The following is a 20,705-nucleotide window of genomic DNA, read 5'->3' as shown; positions in this document are numbered from 1 at the left end:
ACAGATGGCAGGTAAATTCTTTAAAATGGAATTTATATGACTGTTGCAAATAATATTTGAAAAAATATAAAAATATTTGTAGGATTCTTTATTGCAAAATTTATTTGCAGTGAGAGCTTTAGTAATGTAATATATGCATACTTAGGAAGTGACTAGATATGTTTAAGTATGTTATCTTCATGTTCTTTTCTTTGCATGTTATCTTCTTTTTCTTGCATGTGTCATACATGTTGCATGCATGTTTTATTTCTGATGCATTTATAAGCTACGTACTGCTTGAAAAATGAAAAGACATAGCATATAGTTATTGGCTAAAAGTTAAACTAGAAAATGTTGTATTGCCACTAAATCATAATGAGTTTTGTGTTCTTGGAAACCATCTGGTAAGTGGTTCTTTCTTAGTACATTATATTGACAAGTTCTAGTCTCTATTCCCTCTTTATCTCCTTTGCTCCATGGTACACAATAGAAAATCATTGGTATGCTTTATCATGGAAAAGTGACAATGTAAGTAAATACATTGTACATAATGTAATTCATAGCTTACTATAGAGATGCAGTCAACACTAATCTTTCTTTTAAGCTTAGAAATTAGAGTTAGGGCATACTAACACTGGTTTTTGTATGGAAATAGACAATATTTGTTGATTGCATTTATTTCTGTAAAAGTGCTTCGATACTTGGGCAATTATGAAATTCTCATCTGTAACCAGCCATAATTTGTTAATTTTATTACAAACAGTTATGACATTCTTACTACTAAGTAAGTAGTGGTTTATGCCTAGTGTTAGAAATTTAAAATATTTGAACCAAGTAGGCAGTTGCATCATTTGGAAAATATGTAAATCAGGCTTGTTTTTCAGGTAGGTGTGCAGAAACACATCAATGCATGTTTTTTTTCTTCACATTCTTCAAAGAGTTTCCTGTAAATTAAATCTAATTGAGATTTGGACACAAACTTTGTCAACACTCATCTTTGGAAGAAAAAAAAAAGTGTTAAATTTGTCCTCCAGAGTTTCAAAATGCATTAACATGATTTTTCATATTAAATCCTAAGGAACACTTCAGTTTTAGCTGTCAGCAACTTTTAGCAGTGTCTCCTTGTTTGCCTTGGCTGCATATGCCATCTTTGGTCAGCATTCCAGCCACCCTTTCTTCCTCTGACCATGCCAACACCTAGGCTGTTTGGAAGCATGGCATGTGATGACAGCTACCATGTTTTATCGCATAATCGTCGCACATTTTGTGCTAAAATCAAGTTCAAAAAGTAGGGGTGCAACGTTTATGCGAAAAATTTTGTTTTGTTATGTTAAAGTTATTTATAAAAACATGACCCATTCACGGAAAGTACGTTTATTTAAAAGTGGCGTATACAAGAGCACACCGAACAATTTAAATTAATAACTCGTGCAACAAAAACCTTTCTTCAACTTAAATAGAAAAACAAAATGTGAATGCGAATGTGAACTAACGCATAACTATCATTGTAGTACACACTTACCACCAAAGAGTGCAGGCCATCAAATGTAGTAAACTCAGCTCTCAACAGATAGCGCGCGTTGCATGCAGTCGGCAAGATATCGATATTTGACTACGTGTTTACGCTCTCTACGGGAAGCAACATAGCCAAACGTGAATGATGCCAACTAGCGCTGGCTACATTTTTATAAGCGGTACACCGCGGCGATGCAGACGAACAGATAAAGGTTATAAAGTAAGAGGTAATTTCCGAATAAATATTAGATTTATACTTTAGAATACATAGTTTGATACGGAAAAGATACCTACACAAAGTGCTCTGAATCTAACAGTGGGACCAAAAACATCATGTGACGTTTAAGCTAGAGGTTTTTTTTAATCCAAATTTTGAAGCCCTAAAATATAGGTTCTACGATTATGCGCGTGCAACGATTATGCGATAAAAGAGGGTAATTCAAACTGGATATACTAAATGTTTTCTTATGTGGCCACCTCTTAACATAGTAAATGAGTGTAAAGATACTGGGAAATTGTCTCTCTGGGCTTGATATCACACATGTGGCTGATAGACCATTTACCTTCAGTAATATTTAGCTAAAAAAAATCCTGATTTATTTTAATGGAGAATGCAAACACAAGAAAGTAACATGCTGCATGTAGTTGTCATTTTTCTAGGATTCCTATAGGCCTTCACACGCGTATGTTTCTTGTATGCATTGTTAGATCATGAGAATCAACCAACCACATTTTCTCTCACACATTTTACTAAATGGAAGCTGTGAAGAAAGCTGTCCGAGGAAAGGCCTGGACCACTCGTGTTGGCTGTGCAAAGAAATAGTTTGCTCTGAGTTGATCAAGTGGCACACACAAATGATTAAATTAGCTTGTTACAGCGGCAAGCCTGGAGGTATACCCCTGGGATCAGCAAACTAGTTTACATAAACATTTACAGACGAAGAATTTGAAGTCTCCGGAGTGCACATATACATGTTGCCTCTCCTAAGACTAGAAGAGATAAATGTGCTGAGGCATCGCTTTGGCGTGTCAGTGCTAGCGGACAATGCTGGTCACAAGTATTCGAAAAAACTGGCTTGGATGAAAAAATCTTAGTACATTAACAATTACTACAAATCTAAACAAAAATTACACAACAATTACAATTACATGACTCTGGCAGTTATTATGTAATTAAGTTAGTAGCTGTAGACGTTCCTCTTCTGAAGCTGTGTTTACTACTAGATAATCTATTACTGAGATGAAAATTTAGAAATTTGGACATAATTTTTTCAAAAATTTAGGAATAACCATTAAGTAGAGATATTTGATGATAATTGGAAACATATTTTGAACAGTTTTTATGGATAGGTGTTATTTTGGCTATTTTTCATTTATTAGGAAACACTTTTGATTTTAAACTTGTATTAAAGATATGTTGTAGTAATGGTGCTAACAAATGGGAGAAACCTTTCAAAATGAAGTTTGGAATGCCATGGGGTCCTGTTGATCTTGATGTTTTCAGGACCTTAATTCCCCAAAGGACATGACTTTCAGAAATGGTTGGTACAGGTATAGGATCGAGGCCCATATCAGTATTAGGAATTGGAGAGTTGCAAATGGAATACACATAAGACACTAGAAACATATTTAGCAAAAACATTAGACAACACAGAAGGATCACTACACATAACATAATTGATTTTTAAAGAGTATTGATCATAATAACCATCCTTCATTAATTTTACGTAGTACCAAAATATTTTGGGATTACTTTTAATGTCAATTGATAATGATAAGACAACTTTTAACGGTGGATGATATACATCTTCTTTGATAAGAACATCTTCAGCATTGGTCACAATACATTAGATCTAATAGAATTTTTGAAGGTTAGGTTTTGTTACATCAATATTGTTGATTCTTTCAAAATCTTCGTCTAGTACAGAGACATGGAACGAGGTGTATGAGTCATGTTTTGTTCAAAGTTTTGTAACTTTCACTTGAGACAAGTTAGGTTCATTGGAAATGTAGTCTGTGATTTCATTCTCATTAACCGTAGAGTCGAACCTGGTAACAGGGAGGGCTTTTTTCCTTTTTGTAGATTGGTTTGGAGGTAGTTTTTAATGTAGAAGTATATTTAATACCGACTTTCAATGGTGTTTTCTATTGGTTCAGATCACGTTTGGTATCTGCATTCCCGTTGGTACTAGACTTATGTCCACGTTGCATTACGGTGAATCCTTCGCTGTCGACAAGATGAGAGTTGTGCAAGGTCATGCCTTTCAGCGGAACACACAGTTGTAACTGGGTCAGGCGGCGTGCGGTTGCCAGGCAGTGATATTTTTCATTTTTTAAATGTAGCTGGCTTGACCTAACTGAATTTTTCATTTAAGTTATGATTACTTAAACTGTATAAAAATCTAGCCTTGCCAGAAAACATAGTCTTTCCAGAAAAATCACACAACCTATGCTGTGTAAAATAACATGTAAATTACACGAAACTTAACAAAAATCATGTGTTTTAGGGTCAATATGAATCCTCGGCATGACTCATGTATGCATTAATGCTTGTTGAAAAAAATATTTGATACACTATTAAATTTGAGAAGTAAAATAATGGTGCAGTATCACACAAATTCACATGGTCAATGCAGTAAGACCTCAATCAATGTACACTCTTTTAATGAACATGAGCGTTTGTTGTAACTGACACTATATTTTTTTGCCTTTACTTTTGTTAATGGACATCATTTCACAGGCGGGGTTGGTGCTACTTGAATAGCCTGTATATACACTTGTATCCAAGCACTGCATTGCTTACACACTGAATAATTATTGCATGCATGCATAATTATCTAAGAATGAGACAACTGTTTTAAAAGAGTGTGTGTTATCTTTTCTCCCAGGCCTGTAAAAAAAAGGAGGGTAAGACGTGCTTATATTTACATTGCGTGTGGCAAAGAAAATGACAGCTAACTCACCCCTTCCACTGGCTCGTGCGTCCCATTATGACTAGGGAATCTGTGCAGGTCATTCACCAAATTTCTGTATGGTGCCGTACACGAGCTAGCCGTAGCTAGCCATTAGTCCTCTTCGTTGTAGAGCCACTGTATATTTGCAGTGTGTTTACCCAAAATAAATACAGATTAAGTATTGATAGGTCATTGTGTTAGCGAAATATTTTGTGTTTAATTCTACATAGCCCTTAGGATGAAAACAATAAACCTAATAAATAAATTAACCTCTAATTACGGTAAGAAGAAAGTTTTGCTGCGAGTTCTCCCTCTCCCTTCATTGTCTAACTGTGCCCCCTTCCCCCCCCCCCCCCCCCCACAACCCATTAAAGGCATGAGAGGGAAAACAGCCACTTGTGCGCACTGTCTCACTTTAGGCTGATTTACACACACCAGTGTTGTGACAGTCCTGTGGCTGGCTCGTGAATCACTGACGAGGTTAAAAATATTCTTTTAGGACTTTGAAGGTTCTGTTAACACTCACCCAGCAGGGAAGCCTTCATTTCACAGATGAGAGAGCCACACCCGAAGTTCATGCTCACTTTTTTTTTTCCGTTCTCTCACATTGTATAAACCGATGTGGCATTAAATTTTGCGGTCAATTAGGATAGGTTAGCTACATTATAAATACGTACTTTAAAACATTGTGGATGGTTGGTTATATTAGGTAAGTATAGCTACATTAAAAATACTGTAAAATCATTTTATGGTTGCTTAGCAAATAACTTTTTAATATGTAGCTATCCAGGGCTAGGAAACCGTTTACATGATTTCACAGTATCTTTAATGTAGCTATCCTAACCAAATCAACCGTCCACAATGTTTTGAAGTATTTATAATGTAGCTAACCTAACCTTTTACAATGAACAAAAAAAAACCCTGAAGATGAACGATCGGGCGTTTGGCTCTCTGGTCTGTGAAAAGAAGGCTTCCCCAGCCAGCACGTGGCCGTGCCGATGCAGACAGTGCTGTCGCCATCACTGTACCTTGGCTGTCAGATAGTTGTGGACAGTATTTTATAGTTCCACGGACTTGTAGCTGGTGGATATTTTTGAGTGTAGTTGCCAGATTACGGTCGGTGAAGTTACGGCCTGGCCCTTACTGTCACGACACTGTCAACTCACTGAAGTGTGTGAATGGGCCTAACTCGTGTTTTTCTTTCTCTCACCCTTACTCTTGACGAGATCACCGGGCTAACATGTTCACAACCTTCACAGTGTGGAAGAAAAGTGTTGGCATTCCAGGCTGTTGTCAACTTTCCCGTTTGTCGAATCCCGTGATGAGGTAAACCGCAGAAGTTGAAAGTGGCATTAGTGATGCACTTTGGATGCAGAACAGGTAGTTTTCCAACTAAGCTGTTTCCAGAGCTTAGACCACATTAATACATAAACATAGAGGGCTGAGAGTAGCATGGCACAGCAACATGACATGAGATTTTATAATTAAATTAAAATGGTTAAAGTTAAAAAAAATTAGTGTTGACCATTTTTATTCACCAAGGGTTTCCATTATTGAGAAGCTTCATTGTAAGTAAGTACTAAAATATCTCTTATCACACAATGTACTTTCAGAAATTAGTCTGGAATGTTCACAGATTATGTGAATATTAAGCTTCACTGTCATGTACAGACTTCAATATGGTGGAAATGATACAAAAAAATTAAATAATACAGTGAAAAATTAAATCTTTACAGTTAAAAACTGCTTGTAATATCACAATGCCCTGCTGATAAACATTATGTAATTATATATGCCCTAAAAAAAAATTGTCGGTTTTGTCACCTTTTGAAAAAGCAGCTTACCTTAAGCATCTACAGAATATTAACACCACAGAGCACAATATACCTGCCCCTCGAAGTAATGCCCCATTTTGGTCCAGGAAAACAGAGCGATAATCAAAACAACACTAACCAAAAAAGATTTTTTTTTCCATAAAAGTGTATGTTAATAATTGGTTTTCCAATGAGGTAAGTGTGCTTGCTGATAAAACATTGTAATGAAGACACTTTTTTTTTGCTAAAATCCATTTGCAGTACTAATATATGTTTAAATACATTTGAAGTATATTTAATTGAATGTTAAGTAATATTTTGAGATTAAACAACCTAAAATTAAATTCAACAAATTCATGGACTGCATTGTTTACATAATAGGGCTTGGGCACAACATTCCTAAGAAGCGCTAACATTTCTGAGTACATTTCTAATAATAATATTAATATATGAGAGACATTTCAGTTCTAATTTGAATCAAAATGCATAGACTTAACATTTTATATTATTATAAGTATTATTTAATCTGTTAACGTAATTCCTAACTTCACTGTTTACTAAATGTGTGTCTGCAATGATTTGCCACTAGCACATCCTAGTGGGCACGAGGTAAATTAGCCCGGAAAGCTTCTGGCTGTTCTCTCCAGCTGCTCTGACACACAGGATGGCGTGATATAAACGTTGGCTGAACACTAGGGCTGTCATCAGAAATAAATACACAATGAAGGAAACAAATAACTACTAAGGAAAGAGCAAAATATTGTTTGTTGATTCGTCACATTATTAAATAGTTACATTGTATTTAATGCTGCACAAGTGCTGTTGCCATTGTGTGCGCATAGAAATAAAAATTTCGTAAGTGAAAAAAGCACTTCTAGAATCTATGACCGCACTACTTCAAATCATGCCGTTAATTTTTTGATGTCGTTACTTCAAAACAACCCAGATTGAACAGGGTTATTTCAAGGGGCGGGTGTATTTAAATATAAATTATATCTGCTGAGAGTAGTTGTGCTGTTCAATTATGTAGCTTTTATCTTAGTAACACTGACATGTTTGATAGTGGGGGGAGAGAGAAAAGAATGGAATTGATCTACATTGAGTTTTTGAAAAATGAAAGTGGTGCAGTTTTAGATGAAGACATAATAAGTTTGTTTATCTTACTCAATGTCTTACAAAGTAACAAAAGTAACAATTGACTGGTTCTTACAATATGCACTAGGCACTATTCATGTTATGTTGGGTGCTCCTTACCAGCCAGGTGGATCCTGAGAGCAGCTGGCTACCACCATTCTTTAAATTTGATTAAATAATTATTTGTCCACAGTTGCAGATGTTTGCGACACCTTAATCCTTATGGTGACAGTCACTTACCTAATTTTGATATATGTGTACATAAATTCATTTTATTTAAAATGAGAACTTTTGCTGAAAATTAAGTGTTTGAGATAAGTATCTTACAGCCAATCACTTAATAAATTTTCAATAGTTCTACATATTGTGTGAGGTAATTTTTTTTTTTTTCAATTCAATACATAAACATTAATACTCCCAAAAATCATATTTTGCAAACTATTTCAAAGTGAAATAACTTTTTGTATTTGGTTCATTTTTGAAGTAACTTGCCAGCTGATAAAAATACATTACGCTGCAAACAATTCTCATGATCCGTTAAACTGTTACTGTGAAACTGCATGCAGACGCTTCATACACCAACAATATTTTTGTAATTAGCTTTGAAGCAAAATTGTATTCATGCTGTACAAAAAATTTTGGTTTCACTTACCAACTATACACTTAAAATATTGATACCAAGTTGAATCATTGTCTAGAGGACTTGTTTTTATTCCGGTAGCAATACGTTTGATCATTTACTCACACAACGTCCACTAGTACTAATGTTCACACTATACAGCATTAACTAAGAAATAAGAGTTTTAGTATTCCTTTCTGGCACTCCATTAAAAAATATAGCATACTTTAAGAAAAAAAAATTCAACAGGTTTTCTGTTGTATCATGTCAGAGTTTTTACTCATTTCCAAAAATACTTTTTAGAACTTAACATAATGACTCTATAGTATTTACATGCAAATATAAATAAACATCAGGATAACCAAACTTGCTAACCATATTGTACAAAGTAAAATCAATTTGTCAGTAATTATTAGGTTAGTTAAGGCCTGATATGTGTATAATATTATCCTTGAACTTGATGAACAACTATAGAAACAATCATATTGTAGTCTAGCCCAACAGGTTTATAAGTAAGTGGTTTAGTATTTTGAAAATGATGGTAGCCATTACATATTTTGTGCAATGTATGCTACAATAATATTATAATTTTGTTTAAAAATACTGATAAATAATGTTTGTTAAATGATTTTACAAAACAAACCAAATTCTGTCTAGAAATTTGTTAGAAAAGTAATACAAAATAAATTTCTTAAATATTAAATTAAGTTTTGCAGCAACTGCCAATGGGTTCTAAACAGAAAAAGATGATGTAACTATGTCAGAATTAGCACACAAGCTGTTTGTAGCTTTGCATCAACCATGGCTGCTTCTATGATGTAAATGTTTGTGTCAAAAATGTGATACTACCTGTCTCTTCATGCTAAAAGTGTTAGCCTGAAAGTCTGACAATGCTGTTGTTGTTTTGAGCAGAGATCAGTTGAATTTTTCAGCCAGACTGAAAAGTAAACCAGGTGGACAGTGCAGCCCGCAAAATGTCTTGGAGACAACACTGCCGTTTACTCTCATTATCCATGTAAAATGAGGGGACTGATGCTACAGATAATACAAATAACTTCAAAATCTTTTGGAATCATGAGCAGTGAAATAATTCACTAATATTTGTTCTTTATTTTTTCTTTTTTTATAAACGTGACACGTAATTGTTTCGATCTTACACTGCAAAGTCATTAAACAACATTTCTCAGCTTATCCAACTGTCTGAAACAAATGGTGAAACGGTTCTAAGCTATCTACTTGCTTTGAAAAAGTTAAATAATTTGTCTCTTCTTGCATGTCATATAGAAGTTTGGAATTTACTTTACATATTAATACATAATAAGGTAAAAAAAAGTTGTTACTAATTATTTTTGATTCTGTAACTCATTTATAGTGAGTAGGTAATCATTTTGGAAGATTGGTCATATCTAATTATTTAGCAGCTATTATAAACAATCTCATGCTACTTCAACCAAATGTTTATTCTTTATTCCAGCTTTGTAAGTGGGGTAAACTCATTATTGAATCATTGGTTTGGCAGTGACTTAGACAAAATTTAGTTTTGTTTTATACGTAGACCCTCTAGTTACTTTGCACCCCCTCATTTGAACAGAAAAAATAATTATAAATAATGTAGATTGCAGGCTTTTGTTGCATTGTCTAAACTACTAGGCTACTTTGATGCATTTTTTAAACCTTGAAAGCCAAAGTTGTTGATTCTACTGATGTTTTACTCTGCAATTAATTAGGCATGTTCAGGGTAGTAAAATAATCAACCTCAAAAGTCAATATAGTTTATTTATCATACATAAATGAGGTAAAAATGAGTGTTTTGTATGTAGGCAATTAATAAAGACGTGTTTGATTTTATACAGTTTTATTAAAGGGGCCATTGAAAATTCTCATATTTTAAAATTTTATTTGTACTCTGCATATGGAAAGACTGATATAAGTAAAAATAGGAATTTTTCTGTGCTGGGTTGAGCAAACTCCAGGTTGAGCAAACTCAAACTCTTATTTTTAAAAGAGTGTAGTAATAAATAACATTCTGCTATTAAAAATAATGTATTAACATGTCAATAACATTGGAAAAGTAGACATTTTCAAAGGAATAAAACCTAATTAATATTTTACAAAGAAAGGTAAATTATAAAACATTGAAAATTGCTTATTCATAAATTTCATCATTGACAATGTTTATAATATTTCTTATACTATTCCTTTCATGTTAATTTAAAATGTATTAATGTTTTCACCTCATGCTGGAAGACTTGTTGCAGTACAGCTTATAAACCAATTAATGCTAGAAATCCAATGGCTTAAGTTCGACTTTTACCCTCAAACTCAATATTAGAATTATATTATATGTTACACCTATATAGTTGAATTGATTCAGCTTATGTTTATCAATAATTAATCTTAAATATATTTTACAATTGCATTTTAACAGTCCTGCTTACTTCCGGAAGTTAATACGCAATATTTGATAAACAAAAAAAAATAAAAAAAACTAACTAAAATTTATTTTAAAAAGGCACCCATGTTTGTGGCTTGCCTAAGACTCTGATACAAGCTAACCGAAGGCTTTTAGCGGCTTAAATTACAAAGTTCACTTGAAACAATATTGCAAAATTAATGGTGCTCAATTGGTCAATTTTTTTTTGTACATTTACATTCCTTTCCATAGAAGTTTTTTTTAACAATGTATGAAAAATTTTTGGTTAAAAATATAATTTACTGTTTAAATTTTTAGGAAGTCAGTCAGACTTCGTTTTTGGTTAGCCTACATGTAAAGTACAATATCTATAAAGTCATTTAACAAATTTTTTGAACGTAACATAAAACCTTTTTCTGCTAGAGATAGTTAGGCCTTAGCCAGTAATCAAACTGCAGAATTATATGTTCACTTCGTTTTGTGCTGACCATTTTACATCTGTGGGATATTTCCACCAAAAAACCCACTGAAAAAGTGTGAAGTAAATGTTACATATTGTTTAGTTACGTGCCATACATTTTGACTTAGCAGCTCACATAAGCATGTCACTTTATCGACTTTCTACAATGAGGTAAAAGTGTCTTGTTCTTGTAACATTGACACCACACTTTTCCCACAGCTGTAGCTTAGCAAGCAACTTTTGAGACAACCTGATCCAAAGAACACAATCACAGGAAGTGACAGGTGTACTATTTCACAGCCCATTGCCAGAGGATGTAAGGGGAGGGGTGGTAAGCGTACTGGCTACATGGCCACATGGCCATTCTCCCTGGTGCTGCCAAAGTTTGCATTTATTAAATTAACTGCTGCTAATATATTTAGAGATACAATGTTGCCGTGGACTTTTCTTAAGATGAAGGTATGACCAATGACGCTTCATAATGTTTAAGGCGAAAAACATGCTGCCTGGAAACTGACAAGGAAAACTTTACTTCACATAATTAAATTTGAAAAGTAAAAAATTGAATCTGTTCATTTAGCAAACTTTCTGCTTACAAAATCTACAATGTGATGCTTGTTTGACAGTTCTGTGACAAACACAAACAGAATGGCATCCTTTTTTAAGTTTAACATACTATTTAACATGTTACTTACACTGCTATTTAGCTTGTTTGGACATTAATCAAGCCCTTCGAAGGTCATACGCAAGGTGTATCTGGACAGTGTTTCCCTGGGGCCACAACAGAAATAAAGCAAAGTTGCATTGGAACAGATACAGCAATCATTGTGCTACTTTTCAACATATTCACCACCAAAATTGAGACACGTCATACCCTGGGCTCAGCTTTTGTATTCCTGTCTCTTAGAAGTCTGCCTCCTGGGATTGGAACCAGTGTGTGACAGCCGTCTGCACCTCTTTGTCACTTTAAAATTGCTCACTGGACAGGGATTCCTTGTAATGTAACAAAAAAACATAATTGCTGGGACCAAAGGGTGTTCAAACACCTCCGAGTAGAACTCCAGAATTTGTATTTTGCGATGAGATGTATGTGGGCAAACATTATCGTGAATCAACACAACACCTGCACTGAGTATCCCATGCTTCTTTTTTTGAATGCCCTTAGCAAAGTCGGCAATTTTGACAGTTTTAGAATGCCCTTTTAAGTCGCAGAAACCAATGCACATCAATTTCTGCCGCGATATAGTCTGCCTGAATTTTGTTCTGCATGTGAAATAATCGACTTCTGCTTAGTTTCTAAGGAACATTTCATGTTGTGTGATGATTCTGTAGGAATTCATTACCATTATCATGGTACCGCTCCTGAAATATCTTTTAAGTATATATAGAAATGAGAAAATGTGATGAGATCAAATAACAAGAAACATGGAAACTGATTCATTTTAGAATGATTTTGTATACACACATTATTTTTAAGAATAATATATGTCCATAAATGCAAAGGCCAGTAATTTCATTTAATTATAATTGCACAACTTGAAAACTTTTTCAAAAAATCAGTCTTAAATAGATTTTAAAGTTTATCATTTTCATCATGTGGACAGCAAAAACCAAGAATGAAATCAGCTACCAACATGCAAATTTTATCTTTGCCCTTTGACTTAATAAAGAATAAAATTGTAATGGAATAGTTTTTTTTTTTTAGTAAGTATCAATAGCCCAGGCTTTAGATTGGTTTCACTCTGTTTAACATTTTATTGCACATATTCTTCATATTGTTCTTGTTGTATTTTGTGTGCTTGTTTGTTTTCTTTTGTTTGATTTAAAATTTAATTATTTTAAATATGTGTATTGTCTTTTAAGGTTTTTTGGTATTTGCTTGATAACTAGTGGATTTAATTAATTAAGTAGTGTCATTTTGTCGAAGAAATATGCTTATTCATTATATATGTTAGATTGCATTGTTTGTGTTCTTTTTTTAAATCTAAGGTTGCCCACCTACCTGGACTTATTATTTTGGTTTGGACAGAAACCAAGAAGCATTATGGGTGATACTGGCACGTACATTTGCCCAGTTGCCTTTGCCTGCAAGGCCACAAGTGGGCGTGCAGTCTTTTTGTAGTTATGCATGCAGTCTTTTTGTAGTGATGCGTGCACCTGTTTGACTAAATGGTGACCCTGTAATTTTATCTTCAGAATGTGTTGGAAAAAGTTAAATGCACATGGCTTTAGTGGTTTTGTGGATATTCATTTGAAAGGTTTAAGATACAACAGTGTGAAAATGCTCACTTAGATTTAGAAGGTCTTCAAATTAATGATTGCCTAGCCCCAAATGGTTTGAACAGGCATTCCATGTAGTCTGTAGATTTTTTATGTGATAACGTCTTATAAATCGATGAACGCCGGCTGCACGCACGAAAAAGCATGACTCTTTGTCACGTTCCGCCTGAGCTGAGCGTGCAAGAATCGGCCAACCACCGTGCGAGAAAATCTTCTATAATATTAAACAGGTTAAGGCGGGCTTTTTAAAAGCAGCAATTTAAAAAATTTGATATGACGTTATCACGAAAAATTATCGTCCGTAAACCAACTTTACAGACAACCCCCTTTTTTTACATTAAAGTAAACTAAGAAAATATAACACATTAATTATAAAAATTACAATAGTTGCAGTTAATAACAGTTACCATTGTATAATATGGAGAAATCTGTTATAATAGAGTTTTTTTGTGTGAAAATGGATTGTAAATACTTGCCATAGTTTTATTTAAAAACATGATTTCTAGCACACTACAACACTACACTGCTATTTCGCAGCAGGAAGGTGTACCACTAAAGGAAAATGGTTCCCAGCAATTTGAACTTAAAAATTTCATATGTGCATTATTGTGTATTTAATTATTTCCGGCTTCTTAAACTTCAGTAATTTTGGAAGTTTGACTCCTATGATACCTATCAATATAGTTAAATTTATAAAACATAGGAAGTAAATGTTGCTACAACAAAATATTTTAAGTACCATATCATAACTTTTACAGGGGAACATACACAAAGTGGTACCTTTTTAATTCCTATTATTTTGTGTTGTTTACATGTCATATGTAAAGTACTAGTTGAATGTAAGATATACACACATTAAGGGGTAGTGTACTTAATTACCTATTTTGCTTCTAAATTTTGTGTTTTTACACATGATATTAAATAAATTCATAATGTAAAAATATTTAATTGTTTATAAAAGCTTTTCTGCTAAACAAGCTCTTATTTGATGGTTTTTATGAACTTGAAGGCAAATTTTTGTCAATCCTAGCATGTACTGAAAGCATGAAATCAGGTGACACTGATTAACTGTTCGCATGTAACCATTGTATTAAATCTATCTTTAATATATCATTTGTTAATCAATACAAATCATGTTTTGCCAAAACTATAGAAACTTAAATTTTTCAGGGCTTTGGGAAAACCTAATTTTTATTTATTTATGAATGATCTACTAAAATTAAAGTTTTACTACAAAGGCTACATTCAAATAGTTAATCAAACATTGTATATCACATAATTTAATGCTTTTAGTACCTGCTAGGACTGATATAAAAATTTGCCTTTTAAGTTCATAAAAGTTATCTTTAAAAGATTTGTGCAATGGGAGTGCATGACTTGATGTAAGTTTTTGGACATACGCCATTGCTAAGAATTTTTTCTATTGAAGAAAAACTAATAAATAAAATAAATAAATAAAAATACCCAAAAAAGACAAAAACACACAAAATTAAGCAAACAATTGCTGTTGTCAACAAGGATATGAACACCACAAAATATTCCGAAACAGGAATATGGTCAACAAACAAAGAAAAACAAAGAAAAATGTACTAAGAGAACGAAAAAAAACCACAAATGATGACAACACAAAAATATTGAACCCAAAATAATTCAGCACAACAGTTGAAACGAGCTTGTTTCTGTTTTGGTAAAACTATTGTATTTGTTTGTCTTTTCGTTTTGTCGTGTTTTTTGTCTCGTTTCAACTGTTGTGCTGAATTATTTTGGGTTCAATATTTTTGTGTTGTCATCATTTGTGGGTTTTTTTTTTGTTCTCTTAGTACTTTTTTTTCTTTCTTTGTTTGTTGACCATATTCCTGTTACGGAATATATTGTGGTGTTCATATCCTTGTTGACAACAGCAATTGTTTGCTTAATTTTGTGTGTTTTTGTCTTTTTTGTGTATTTTTATTTATTTATTTTATTTATTAGTTTTTCTTCAACAGAAAAAGTTCTTAGCAATGGCATATGTCCAAAAACTTACATCAAGTCAAGTTCATAAAAACCAATAGATAAAAATTTGTTTAGTAATGATGCAGTGGGGAATCTACTATCACCAAATAGTTTATGCATCAATAACTGAATAATATAAAAATATATAAATAAAATTTTATTTCAAGAAATGGAACAACATTTAGATGTAGCACCCTTCATATGTTATAATTGTAATATAAATAAAAATCCACCGTTACCAAACATTAAAGCATGCTGTGTCAAGCCATAATATCGATTTTATAATGTGTTCTGGAAGATGTTTCAAGAAATGTTGCAATTTATTAGGGCATATAAACTAATGCTTGTGTATTTAGTAAATACATATAACCAAAATAATGTGGAATATCACATAAGCAAAGTGTTCTTTTTTCATTATTATGTGTTTAGTTAAGAATTTTTTGGTCGAAAAGTTTTAGGACTGTAATTATGTATGTAATTTTTTTTAGGTTAAAGGTTCAGTTTAAGCAGTTACTTGAGGATACAGGTTATGTAACTCCTGGGAAGCAATTGTCTGAGGTTCGAGTACTCTTCATGGGAAGAGAATGTTTTGAAAAGCTGAGTGAACAAGACTGCCAGTATATTTATGACCAACATCAGAAGGAAATTGTGGAGAGAGCCAAACAGAATTTCCAAGTAAGTTGATGTTTCTGAAAAACTTTAAATATATTTTCAAGAAATAAGTACATTTATGAAATTCCCAAAACATTGCCTGAAAATAAAGTATGTCATTGCACAGCCACTTTCACAATTATTTCATTGTGGTTTTATTTGTAAGAAATTATCGAGAAATGTTTGGATTAGCTAATTAGTAGTGGTATAAGGATTTTGTGTAAACACATTATTATTTCTTGCATCCTAAGATTTTTTATTGTTATCGGCAAGAGTACACCTGCCAGCATTGAGCTCTAATTTTCAATTTACAGTTAACATTAGCTTAAGAATATATCTAAACAATGACTACTGTAGCTTAACTCATTTTGGGCCTGTGTAATGTTTAACTGTATATAAAACAAAAATAAAACAAAAATAACTAGAATTTTATTTAATTGAGAAATTGTAACACTCTGAATACTGTAGCAAACTTTGTTATATTTAGTGATACGTAAATCATCCAATGAAAAAGTTACCATAACCTAATTTTTTTCAAATCTTCATTCTCATCAGTGATCACAGGTATAAATAATAGCCAATAAAACATATGTAAAAATATGCTACAAATTTTATGTTTGGATTTACTTCCGCAGACAGCTTGGTCTTTTCTCTAAAAAGTAGAACACTTCTACCAAAAACTGTTCAACATTAACACAAAAGCTGACCTGAAGCTTTCTGAGCTGCCAAATAGATAAGGTGGCATAAATAGCTCTGTAGAAAAATGGATGGGTGTTCAGACTAATACACTAATGCTGCAGTGTTTGTAAAACAATGCTGCAGTGTTTGTAAAACAATATTCACCATAATAATTTTTTTATAATCTGTCATAAAATTATCATTAAACAAAATTTCATTCAAACTATGTAAAGTGGAATATTGTTAAAATTTAATTTTAATGTTTAGGATATTTTTTTGTAAAATTTTTTTCATGCAATGAGTTAGTGCAGAAAATGTTGTTAAGGTCTAATAAAAGGTTTATGCTTGTCAATCAGTTGTGACCAAATATATAAAATTCAAAAACTAGGTAAACTCAAGGAAAGCTTGGAATTATAGAAGTTCATTAAAATTGGCTAGACTAAAGCAAACCATATTATCATTTAAACAAAAATTTTATTTATGTGTTTCATGCACACTTAGTTACAGTGATGCTCACACTGACAGAAAGTCTTAATAATACCATTTTTTATTTTAAGTTTTAAACTAAGTACGTACTCATGAAAATTTGTCATAATTATAGCAGCATTTATCATAAGAATGTATGGTATCGTCTATATCTCTGAATGTAATGCATTTTTCATTCTCAATTTGTATATTCTTGAAAGTAGTTAAATGCATTGCAGATTTGCATCACGGTTATAATGTAATGTTGGTGTGTGGTACAGGTTGGGAAGAGAAACTAAGGAAAGTCAGGTTGGTTCTTTTACACCAAAAATTAGATATTGGATATTCCCAACTTTGAGTAGCATGCAAATTTAGAGCAATGGGACCATGTAAGTACACAAACCGAATTTATTGAAGTTTCATTAATAAAGTTTTTTTTTTTAATGTTCTAGGAACTTCTTTTGGAACATGCTGACCTCTTCTACCATTTTAAAAGTATTGCTCCAACTGGAACAATTACACAAGAGGACATAAAAGAAATAACAGATGCTTTACAAGATGATTCAAGGTATTATACAGTTAATTCATGTTTTATAAACATTTATATTATTGAATTGCCACGTATTTGCCCTAAAGACTCTGTCTCATAGGCCATGTTGATTTTTTTAATTTTTTTCTACATTAATTTTATATAAGAGCTAATTATAAAATTTTAACTCTATAACTCCCTTGCATTTTTTGTTATGCCACAAATATTTTCAATAGATATTCACTTAGTGTAATATCATGGGTGTAAAAAGGCACCTATCTTGGTCATATTTTCCCTGCTTATATATCCAGCAATTTTGTCAGATTCTTAATATCTGTGGAATTAAAGAAAAAATATTTTTCTTTGGAAAAAAGATGATGTTTAACTTTACATCGGATAAAATATACTTCACAGGCTGGCATTTGGTCCAACAGCTAAAAAAAAAAAAAATTATCACTTGTTCTTTTAACTATTTTTAAATTGATGATTGAGACGATTTGGCTTGTTTGCAGTGCATAAATTTCCAAGTTGTGAAGGAAGATAGTTGTGAAGACAGGTGACTTTCGTATCAGAGGACCCAGAGTTAGATTTATTTTTAATGATTTTCTGAAATCATTATATGTGATTATGGTGAATTTTCCTTGTCCTTATTAAATACCTTCCCTGATAGATTTCCCAGTATTCCTTATTGTGTTGTTTTGTGTTACTAACAGTAATGATGTCATCTGTGAGATATAAAACTCTATCAAAGTGACAATGTTTAGCCATATATAAAACTGGTGGGGAAAAAAAATTCTGAGAACATTTAAGTGGTGCATACATACACAAAATTACTTTTTAAATAAGCATGCAGTTTCAACTTTTTGATCTGGTAATGCTTTTTTGTGAACTTTATAAATTTCCAGGTTTTACTCTATTTTTCACACACTCCTTCTTCATGACTATTTTTTAAATTATCCTTTGAAACCCTCAAGTTTACTATTTTAAATCTTAATAATGTTACTTCATCCTCTTTCTCTGATAAAATAACATATATTTCCAAGTTTGCAATTAGCACTATCTTTTCATTAAACTAAGTAGTCTTCTTATAACATCTTCATTGTGCTACTTTTTATACCCCAACATGAGCAGTTCAGAGGGTTTTGCAGTGCAACCACAGTTTGATAGAATCCTCATTATCGTATTTACCAGAATAAGCAGTGCCTTGCACCCTAATATTTAGATCATAACCAAAAAATATTTTTGTTGGTAAGAATAAGCCTCACGCCAGACTTTTGAAATCAGGACTTGTACGTGTACATATATTTAAGTTTTTATGAAATATTTATTGTAAATATAATTATTGAAAATTATAAATTTTCTTAAAATGTTTTTTGTTAAATATGTAACATTCCCATTACTAATGTCTCCTATTAATTTTTTTAAGCACTTTTATTCTTGTAACAAAAGTGCTGATAAATCTATCAATATTTCCAGTAAAATACTTTGTGAAAATACACATTCTCTCAAGATATCAGGCAGTAAGTACTTTATGAATTTTCTACGAAAACATGTTTGCCGTGATACAAGGAAAAAAGTACCATGAATGTAAAATGGGTTTCAACCGCAGTTGTTTTGTTTACTTCACTAACATCTCAACCATGAATGATCTTTCTCACTGGAATCCAAACACACAAACTACAGGCAAGGTTCGTCTTCTGATGAGCAACAGCAGGTTAACCTATCTTGGAGCTTGATGTAATTTGTGCTATGCAGTGTTGCCATGTGGAGTTGTCAAGTTTTGAGTAAGCTGTGCACCATGATTTTTCAACTTGCATTTTACAAAAAAATTGTGCATGGTTTCTTCAGGTAATACAGTATTAAGGCATTTTTGGGTAATTCTTATTCTGTAAATTTTAGGCTTGTATGTCACAATTCCCACAATCAACATTTATACCATTTTTTAGGTAATGTTTTAGAAAACACTTGCTAGAATAAGCTATTAAAATAAATATTATCATGCTTCATATTATTTGACATTTCAATACCATTATTGTTTTTCATAATTTTTATTTCTGTTTGTCCTTATTTTCAGGTATAAAGCTTTAGACCGCTTGGATCAAGACAGAAAACTTATGTTATTTCAGCATTTGGGATTTGTCCATTGTCCTATTAGAGAACATTGTCCAGCATTTCCAAATTGTATGGATGCACTAGTTGAACGCATTTTGGGTACTAAAGCACACAGGTGAGTTTTCAGAAAACACCCAACTATAATTTAATGAAGATTTCTTTTAAGTCCTGCGGGGTTATAGTTATGGACTAGACCATTTGACCTGACCCTTTGCGGTTTCCATTAACATTTTTTGTGTTAAAAGATGTATACTAACTCGTAAAATTTTATAAAGGCAATTTCTTCAAGTAGAACATGTTTTTATCCTCAAGTTATTTGCACATGTTGGTTTCGTTGTGTAAGTGGGATAACCAATGACTTAAGGCTCAAGCCAAGTTAACTTTATGTAATTTTTCTCTTGTGTATTTTTCCCTTTATTTTTTTTTTATAATTTTTAGTATTTTTACAAATTTAAATTTAAAAAAAGCCTTGTTCTTGTAGTAAATTAAAATGCATGAGAAATGAGGAGGGTACTAAGTTTGTACAACTATGTATCTAAGAGATTATTGACATCTTTGTAAAATTTTAAGTACTATCTAGTAGTAGGTTATAAGAATGTGTACAGTTGCCTGTAATTACTTGGGCAAAAGTCTAGGATTCCCGTGTTTGGGGTTGGTGGGCAAGGGGGGGGGGGGGGAGCGGCTGGCATCCCGGGATCTACACCCATGGCAAGTCAACCTAAACTGATAGGAAAAAATTCCACGAATAAAGTGAAAAAAGATTAAATATTATTGTAGAAAGGGGGTTGGGAGAAAAGGTTAAAAAGCACATTTTTAACAAAGAGCTTAGCTTTACCACACAATATAGACAACTGCAGGGCAGTTGCATACGGTTCGGTTTTATTGAGTTTGTGTATGTTTATTGATTAAAGTTAAATTTTTTGTGAGTAATGTGGTGTTAATACTAAATGCTTGTCAATCATATTTTTTTCCTTGATCTTATTTATTAATTATTAATCTTGTCTAGTGTTAGAGTATTCAGAATATAAAAAGTCTACATTATAACAACATAAAATTAATGAAAAAAAAATAGTGTTTTATAAAAAATTGTTTGTTAACTAATTTGTAGGT

At 32.4% G+C, this 20,705-nt stretch overlaps 1 protein-coding gene across 7 annotated transcripts in view; it reads left to right on the top strand.

The window, feature by feature from the left end:
* The window catches only part of LOC134529773 (rho GTPase-activating protein 190), a 179,273-nt gene that overhangs the window by 37,394 nt on the left and 121,174 nt on the right, over positions 1-20,705 (top strand). For all 7 annotated transcript variants that reach the window (XM_063364201.1, XM_063364197.1, XM_063364199.1 and 4 more), the window contains exons 8-10: positions 15,649-15,835; positions 17,407-17,522; positions 19,558-19,710. In XM_063364201.1, coding sequence (XP_063220271.1) covers positions 15,649-15,835; positions 17,407-17,522; positions 19,558-19,710 — 456 coding nt within the window. The remainder of the gene's footprint in view (positions 1-15,648; positions 15,836-17,406; positions 17,523-19,557; positions 19,711-20,705) is intronic.

This window comes from Bacillus rossius, chromosome 2, assembly GCF_032445375.1.
Source record: "Bacillus rossius redtenbacheri isolate Brsri chromosome 2, Brsri_v3, whole genome shotgun sequence".
Lineage (NCBI taxonomy): Eukaryota > Metazoa > Arthropoda > Insecta > Phasmatodea > Bacillidae > Bacillus > Bacillus rossius.
The sequence above is the reverse complement of the archived record's forward strand: the minus strand, read 5'-3'. Positions and strand labels throughout refer to the sequence as shown.